The sequence below is a fragment of the Epargyreus clarus genome, unplaced genomic scaffold, assembly GCF_041222505.1.
Source record: "Epargyreus clarus isolate Ecla_fem2 unplaced genomic scaffold, WU_Ecla_fem_2.2 ptg000027l, whole genome shotgun sequence".
Taxonomy (NCBI): domain Eukaryota; kingdom Metazoa; phylum Arthropoda; class Insecta; order Lepidoptera; family Hesperiidae; genus Epargyreus; species Epargyreus clarus.
The window spans coordinates 12,705,940-12,714,218 of record NW_027332234.1 but is presented as its reverse complement, the minus strand read 5'-3'; the positions used below and the strand labels follow the sequence as shown (position 1 = coordinate 12,714,218).

The 8,279-nt window shown below is 37.6% G+C and overlaps 2 protein-coding genes across 3 annotated transcripts; one reads left to right on the top strand and one right to left on the bottom strand.

Moving 5' to 3' along the window:
• Positions 1-350: 350 nt before the first annotated feature.
• Positions 351-5,755, bottom strand: LOC140753964 (mitochondrial 2-oxoglutarate/malate carrier protein). Of its 2 annotated transcripts, none has more exons than XM_073088833.1 (6): positions 5,525-5,755; positions 4,385-4,609; positions 3,890-4,063; positions 2,485-2,587; positions 1,011-1,129; positions 351-609 (listed from the first exon to the last, which is right to left on the bottom strand). In XM_073088833.1, exons 1-6 carry the CDS (start codon positions 5,587-5,589, stop codon positions 432-434), a joined length of 864 nt encoding a protein of 287 aa, XP_072944934.1. In that variant the 5' UTR covers positions 5,590-5,755; the 3' UTR covers positions 351-431. The 2 variants fall into 2 exon arrangements, with proteins under 2 accessions (XP_072944934.1, XP_072944935.1); XM_073088834.1 differs by having other exon boundaries at positions 4,385-4,584.
• Positions 5,756-6,081: 326 nt separating this feature from the next.
• On the top strand, positions 6,082-7,820 carry LOC140753905 (uncharacterized). The gene is made up of 2 exons (XM_073088735.1): positions 6,082-6,365; positions 6,512-7,820. The coding sequence occupies exons 1-2, from the start codon at positions 6,233-6,235 to the stop codon at positions 7,801-7,803; spliced, it is 1,425 nt and encodes a 474-aa protein (XP_072944836.1). The 5' UTR covers positions 6,082-6,232; the 3' UTR covers positions 7,804-7,820.
• The last annotated feature ends 459 nt before the right edge of the window (positions 7,821-8,279 follow it).

Genomic DNA, 8,279 nt, shown 5'->3' with positions numbered 1-8,279 from the left:
GGTGGGATTGATTGATGCTCGTTTCCCATTCTATATGCATTAAAATTAATCTAAAGAGTCATATTTAAATACCTACGTAATTACAAGCTTTTTATAAAAAAAAACTTTGAAAACTGCAGTAACGATCTATATTTACAGATAAATCTAAGTAGATTGCAATTTGCAATAAAATATATAATAAAATGCAAAAGTATTATTCTTAAATAAAAATATAAATATAAAAATCATAAAATATAACAAAAAATATAGATAAGACAGTGATCTTCAGATTTATAAAATCATACATTTTCGTAGCATAATTTATTGTCTATGGATGGATGGATAAGTCTATGGATTTGACTATGGACAGAACAAAACTAGAGGACTATTTAGTTGTCTGATCAACGATAATACATTATACTCGTAATATTGAGTATCTATTAAGTATATTCCTATACTCTAAAGTATAATGCGTTTAACTGCTCCAAGAAAATGAATGTCAGGACAGTGTGAGGGCCTATTTTTGCGTAAGTGGGTATAAAACCCTTCCACAGAGCAGTTACACCTTCGTACTTTATGACAACCATGAGTTCTTTAATTTGATTTGTTGGTTTTGGTGAGTTCTGTACTCTGAAACAAGAAAAAATAATTTAAAAACAATCTCTAATTGAAGTAAAATAGTACTTATTACTTGAATAGGTAATAATAATAATGCTCGTTACAGAATATAAAATATAAATATATAAATAATAATAAGTAAAATTTCTTATAAGAAAGTTATTGTCGTGGGTGCCATGCTCTTACAAACACTCAGATGGAAATAAAAACACATAACATCTAAACTTAATAATATGTCAGTAGGTCGTGTACCGAATCCAGGACTGTCTGGGAACATACATACATCACAATTTGCACATGAAAAAGATAAATACTAAATACTTACTTAACTCGAATTTCTTATTTAAATCGTACAGGGTTGGATAATACGTAAATATTAGATATAATTCTATTTTAATAGCTCTCATTTTTACCTAGTCTTAACAATGTCGACGGGTAGGGACGCGAAAGCTGTGACGAAGCCAGATATCATGGCCGCCACGAAATGCAGCAAGAATCTATCCCCCAAAGTCGGTAGCAACGCCTCATGGGCCTGGAATTGTGTAGATATTACATCATCATTAATAGAACAGTGTGGTAAGATCACAGAACTGTATTTTATAGGTCTGTGGGTAAAATACTTGCTGTGGTGGAAGGTGGTAGAACCCTTTGTGGTTCGACTCTGGCGGCACCACCGCCACACCTATTTCTACCTAATAACAGTAGTGTTAGGCGCTGCTGTGTTCCGGTTTGAAGGGTGTGGGAGACAGACTTTTCCGAGGCGTTCCAGCTTAGTCCTCAGGGGTAGCGCATCTGTGGCCGACCTCAGGTGGGAATATCTAATCCTATCTGAGGTTGATTACAGACGTCCATGGGCGGCAGTAGCCACTTACCATCAGGTGGACTGTATGCTCGTCTGCTACTCCTATATTATAAAAAAAAATAGGAGTTCTAACATAGCTCCCAAGACTAGCGACGAATCTCTGGCCTAACTTCGGATCAAACAATATTTGCGATAGCAGATGTCTATGAATATATATAGGTAATTACAGAATTAGATTTTGGCCATTTCCTAATCTTGACTCTTCTTGCCCCCAAAGGCAGTCGGGGCTATGTATGAAATAAATAAATGTCCAGATAATCCTCAGGTCGACTTACGCCTGTAATTTTCTATCCAATTTTTGCTTATAAGTAGAGTCGATCGAGAGCATCGAAATTTGAGAATTTCTAGGCAGTCTTGAAGGTAATAGAATATAGAGGTTCGACTCTAGCGGCCCCACACCCACACCTATTGTGGCTGTATAATAGCAGACGTATTTTGCCGAGGGGTTCAAGCTTGAAATCAGGACATCCGTGAGCAATAGTAACCACTTAACACTTACCACTAGTTGAACTACAAACTCGTCTGCTCCTAAATAATAAAAAAGCAAAGAGTTGTAAAATTTCCATCTTTGGTAGGTAAAACATTGGATAGATTAATTTTTAATAATAGATCGTAATCGCTAGTCGTATCAGGGTTTGATTGCTAATATGACTTACCTATCAAATTACAAAATAAATGCAAATTTGTTTGGTAATAATTCTATATCACATAAAAAATAAGGCTAAGGTGCCTAGATATTTTTATGTATGTGTAGTCCGCGCCAAACTGCTAGTCCGCTCTGAATATAGAAATGAGTCGCGTCGCAACAGAAAATTGTAGGTATCAGCGGGACGACGACAGTGCGGGAGCCCCCGGCACCCCCGCTGCCCGCTCTCGCCCGCGGGACATAACTGCGTTAGTGTGCCCTTACGTTGCTACGGAGTATATGCTTGTACTTGTGTTCGACCGCTTTGTCTCACGTACTACACCTGCGCGCAGCAACTTCAGAGCGGACTAGCAGTTTGGCGCGGACTATACCTACTTACCTGGGCATAGGTACCCAGCTGGGTGCCGTTCACTATCATGGCTCTAGTGACAGTGGCTCCAGCTCCTCGCCACAAGGTGGTAACACCTTCAACATGAACTATTCTAGAAAATGTAATAGTCATCATTAACTATTACTGTCTTATAGTACGGATGTTCTACCAAAATTGGAGGTTTATTGTAGGCCTTCATTCATCAAAGGAGGCACAATTTAAGGGTGGAAGAACTGGGGGGTTACTACCATCTCTTAAAACAATATTATTTCAATCATACATTGAAATTTCGTACCACGACCTCGTTAAAGTAAGATTGTTTTTATAGTATTACAATAAGCAGTTTTCTAAAAAGTCGGTCGAAATTATTCATTTTTTTATTTTGCAGGAGATTTATTGAACGAAAGAGATGACATTAGTTTTGATGTCTCGTTTCCTCTTGGATAAGGAACAGACAAATTACTCATTATTTTACATCACTCAGCAGGATTAAAACAAAACTGTTTTAAGAAGGTCGTGGTACGAAACATAACAAAAATAATGTTGATGCAATATTGACATAAAACATTCCTGAATTGTGATGGTTTTTAAAGATGGGGGTAGGCACTTTGGTAGAACCAAGGTGGGTAGAACCGATAAAGTTCGACCCAGGTATCATGTGGCACTGGTTTCTAGAGTGTAAATTCTAGCTTATGGATTGTAGTGTGTGTAGGACTCATAGTTATATAAGTTAGAATAAGCTTAGTATTAAGGCAGTTATAATAAAGCCTTCGTTCAGTAAACACGCCTCTTCAATCCCTACGAACCTGCTCCTTCACTACAGGATTCTAGAGTGTGGATACCGGTTCATTTATATTTAAGGGCCCCATTTTAGTCTGCAGGAGTGGCAACGGATCCGTGATCGGCTTCAGGTAGAACCCGTTTAATATGAAGTTAGTTACAGGAGTCCACGGATGGCAATGGCCACTTCCACTGATGGACTGCATTCGTACGTTACTTCAATATTAGTACCTGGATGACCGAGCTTTGCTCGGTGTTGTAATAATAAAGCAAAAATACCGATTATTTGAAATTAAAAGTCACGAGTGCAATTATTTTTCTCACAAAAAGAAGGAACACGAAGAAAAGAGAAAAAATAAAAGAAACAATCGGACTGAGATTTGATCCCGGGTTTCCTGCATTTTAAGGCGCCCGATTTCCCGACCGAGCTATTCTAACTTCGTAAATGGTGGCGAATTTTAGCTTCGTATTCTAATGATATTGTAGGAGTGTTTAATTCAATGATATAGGTATATTTATTTATTTATTTATATATATACAAGAAATGCTCGTTTAAAGGTGTAATACTTTTAAGATAAGTAGATTAAAATAAACCTAAATGGGAAAAGCGCTTAATGAAAGCTTATAACAAAACCTTATAAGGGCATCAAATGTGTGTCGATAGTTCCTTCGCTGTTCGGGTGGCAAGAGACCATCCGCTGTCATACGGATCAGTGCCACTTCAGCAGGCGTGCCGACGAATGCTCCAATGCCACCAGACGCCATCCCGATCACCAGCTTCATCCCAAAACCCGGGGTACCATAGGAGCTAGATGCATAAATGAGGAGTTGGCACTCTGTGATTCGACTAATAAACGTCTTTTTACGTATTTCTGCCTCATAGCAGCAGTGTACAGCGGGTGTGTTCTGGTTTGAAGGGTGTGGTAAGGAATGCATACTTTTACGAGGCGTTCCAGCTTAGTCCTCAGGAGTAGCGGCGCATCTTGTATAGGAATCTAATCTCATCTGGGGTTGATTACATATGTCCATGGGCGGCAGTAGCCACCGGTGGACTATATGCTTGCCTGCTCCTCTAATATTACAAAAAAAATTACAAATTTAGTTTTCTAATAAATTATACAGTGCAAACCTTCTGTAAAAATCATAGATGACGTTGAAAGACCCCAGCCTGCACGTCGTATACGTCGCCTGGCGGAACAGCGCGGCTGAGAGACCAACGTAGAAGCCGGTAATGCCCTCGGTCTTCAGGACGTCTGATGCTGTCACCAGGACCGACTTTTTGCTAGTGGGGCCGGCGAGCTGCATCCTGGTCTTGACGAGGTCGGCCGGCTGGACCACGCATATGGCCATCATGCTTGGGTTAAGTAATGTTTAAGCTTTTTAGCCAACTGCGAGGGTAATGTTTTTAGGGTTCCGTATTCAAAGGGTAAAACGGAACCGTATTACTAAGTCTTCGCTGTCTGTCCGTCTGTTACAGGGCTCTAACCATTATAGGTAAATCATTGACTTAGAATTTTTTCGCTGCGCTACATCCTATATCTTTGAAGTTAATAGTTAAAACTTTCACAATGCATTTAATTCTTTAGCCGATATCATAACAAATACTAAAAAAATGGTGGTACGGAATCCTCCGTGTACGATTTCGACTCTCACTTAATCAATTTTTTGGGCGTTTGTTTGTATGTACTCGTATGTGTCACTCTTCCGCAAGCCCTTCATCCTAAATGACTTGATGGTTAACATAGTATGAGGTGTCGTTGAATTCGTCTAAATTGTGGACGTGATTTACCATGACCATCTTACTTCTCAGGAATTGCAACGCATCTGTGATCATTATATCTACTAATACTATATTAATATAACTTATTCAATTCAATGTTATGAAAAAACTACTGTAGAGCAATCTAAATACCTATGACTCTTCATCATCATCATCAATCCAACGCGCTAGGTAAGTGAGTATTGGTAGACTTCACATACCTTTGAGATATTTTTAAATTCTCTCAGGTATGTGGGTTTCTTTACTATGATTTCCTTAAGCTTACTTTACCGCTTAAGCTTTACCGCTTAAGCAGTAATAATTAATTTATAATACGCACATAATTTTAGAAAATCAGAGGTGCGTGCCTGGGATTTGAACCTCGGACCCCTCGATCGAGGCCGAGTTTCGTAACCATTAGGCTATCACTGCTTTTTTTTGTTATGACTCTTCAAAAAAGTATTTTTTCACTTGGGGAGTTAATTGGTGCAGTCTATTTCATGAACTTACCCACTCATTCCACCAAATACACAATTAATCCAGGCAGGCATCTGCTGTAGTTGCTTGTCATCCATTTCTAAACCTAGTCGCTTCCTTTACTTGTCCATTTATTCTAATTAACTTACATTATATTTTTTTCTGTGTGTCTGTTTGTGGGTGAGAGGGGAAAGAATGTTACCTATTTCATTTCGTATTTTTGAGGATTTCTTTGTGTTGTGTTGTGATATTGTAGTTTGATAGCTGTCAATGTTATGCTATTGAAAAATAATTTATAGCTATTTTGTTTAAATCTACGACATTTACTCTTTGCTCTGTGTCTTCTTTCCTTGCTTTCTCATGCAATTTAACGCAGTTAATAAATGCTCTAACAAAAGTATATGAGCAGTTTTCGCTTCTGGGAATAAAAATATTATCTTTAAAATTAGGTCTTTCTGAAACAGACTGCACATTTTCCAGGATTTTCACATACGAAAAGCACAAATGAGGTCGGCAAGTTCCATTGCATGCAATTGTGTGCGGCTGGAACTGACTGCACGCAGCCACAAAAGTGACACAGCGGTCACACGTATAGTGCCACCAACTTTTCTGTTCAGTAGACAAATCTGGAACTAAAACAAAGCCGACCGCCATTTTGAAATGTCATTCCGCTGTCAATTCTTTGAAGTGTGAGTGCTCTTTGTTTTTCGATTCGAATATAATTGTAATAAGTGATTAAAAATGCCTAAGCCTCTCAAAAGTGATGCACGGGTCATTATTTTAAAGGTTTTAGATTTCATGAGGGAAGAAAAACGCCTGCTAGCTCCGAAAATACCGTTTGAGAAAGTGACAGAACGCGTCGCAGCTGCGACAGGTTAGTGTTGCTATGAAGTGTTGATAGTTAATTAATAGAAAGTCCCGCGTAAATATTTCAGTTATTTTATTTTAGTTAAAGTGTCACTGAGTATTTTTGGTAGTAAATGTTTTTTTATACTTCATGTATTTATATTTTTGCTACAGGAGTAAGCGAACGATTTGTTTACAAGCTCATGAATGAAAAGAAAAAAGCTGAAGAAAGTAATGTCAAACTATCTACTCCCGGTAAGAATAGAGAAAGAAAAACAGGAAAATTGGACATTGATGATTTTGACATTGGCGTCATACGGAGAAAAATTCATGAATTTTATTCATTTAGGAAAGAAATTCCGACTATACGAAAATTATTAAACATACTTAGAGAAGAAATTGATTTCTCTGCAAAACGTGAAACACTTAGAAAACTGCTGCATAAAATAGGATTTCGTTTTAAAAAAACTAAAACAAATAGAAAAGTGCTATGTGAGCGTAATGACATAACTGCGTGGAGGGCTGCATACTTACAAAAAATTCGTGAGAATGAGTCTGGAGAAAAAAAACCCGTCGTTTATTTAGATGAGACCTATATACACTCATCTCACTCAACTGACAAATGTTGGCAAGGCCCAGATGTTGAAGGTGATTTGGAGCCAGTATCAAAAGGGAATAGGTGGATTATAGTTCATGCAGGAGGCGAAGAAGGTTTTGTAGAGAATGCTCTTCTTGTGTTTAAATCAAACACTAAGAGCGGTGACTACCATGATGAAATGAATAATGATAATTTTAAAAGATGGACTATTAAGAAATTGCTGCCGAACCTGCATAAGCATACTCTTATAGTGATGGACAATGCCCCCTATCACAGCATTTGTGTTAATAAATGTCCCAATTCAAACCACACTAAGGCTGTCATGCAATTGTGGCTGAGGGAGAGAAATATAGAATTTTCTGAGCAAATGACGAAACCTCAACTGCAAGAATTAATAAAGCGTAATAAACCAGCTCCTGAATATGAAATAGATAATCTATTAAAAAGTCATGGCCATTCTGTTCTCAGGTTACCGCCATACCACTGTGATTTGAACCCAATCGAGATGGTTTGGAGTTCAATGAAGAAAAATGTAGCTGAGCGAAATGTTGGTAAATCTAGTGCTGAAATGCCCCAGTTAATTCAGAATGCATTCGATAAAATAACAAAAGAAGAGTGGAAAAACCATTGTCACCACGTAAAAAGAATTGAAGAAAAATACAGGAACAATGATGGATATTTAGAAGAACCATTCATTATTAAGTTGCATAGTGATAGCGAAAGCGATTCAAGTGACTCTGATGACGAATTATGTAAATCACTTGGCACAGGCACCTCAGGCGCATCGTCATTATTTCGCTCAGGGATGTCTGGTGTGGAGCCCCTCGAAGTTAGAGATCATGACCATAATTATTTTTATAAAATATAAATAATTATAGTTAATAATTCTGGACTTTTTATTTTTCCTGTCCTAGAATATCATTTAAGAATTAAAATTTGACATTATTAACATAATTCTTTTTTTTAGTGTTTACGAAGGTTATTTATCTTTTTAAATATTTTTTACATATTTTATCTAGTAAAAATCATAGGTCTCAAAGTTGTTGAGCTCCCTCTTCAGTAGGCAAATATAATTATATGGTAACATTGGACGCTGCACTAGCGACCCTGTCAACTGAACAGATAAGTTGGTGGCACTATATACTCGTAGATTAGAAGCTTACTCGTAGTGCAAACTTGTAATGGAGATACTTAATAGTTTCATTTTAATTACAATGCTGGACGCAATTGGACGCATGCAGATACGTTTCAATCACGTGCTTTCGTTTCATAGACACTTTTCTTATCTAAACCATACACAACAGTCCAACGGGATACAGAAAGACTGCAGAGTTAACTCACGCA

Coding starts and splice junctions, on each gene's coding strand:
- LOC140753905 (XM_073088735.1), top strand. CDS start 6,233: ATGCCTAAGCCTCTCAAAAGTGATGCACGGGTCATTATTTTAAAGGTT. Junction 6,366..6,511: donor ACGCGTCGCAGCTGCGACAG/GTTAGTGTTGCT, acceptor TTTTTGCTACAG/GAGTAAGCGAACGATTTGTT.
- LOC140753964 (XM_073088833.1), bottom strand. CDS start 5,589: ATGGATGACAAGCAACTACAGCAGATGCCTGCCTGGATTAATTGTGTA. Junction 1,130..2,484: donor AGCTGGGTACCTATGCCCAG/GTAAGTAGGTAT, acceptor ACACAATTCCAG/GCCCATGAGGCGTTGCTACC. Junction 610..1,010: donor GTCGACATTGTTAAGACTAG/GTAAAAATGAGA, acceptor TTCTTGTTTCAG/AGTACAGAACTCACCAAAAC.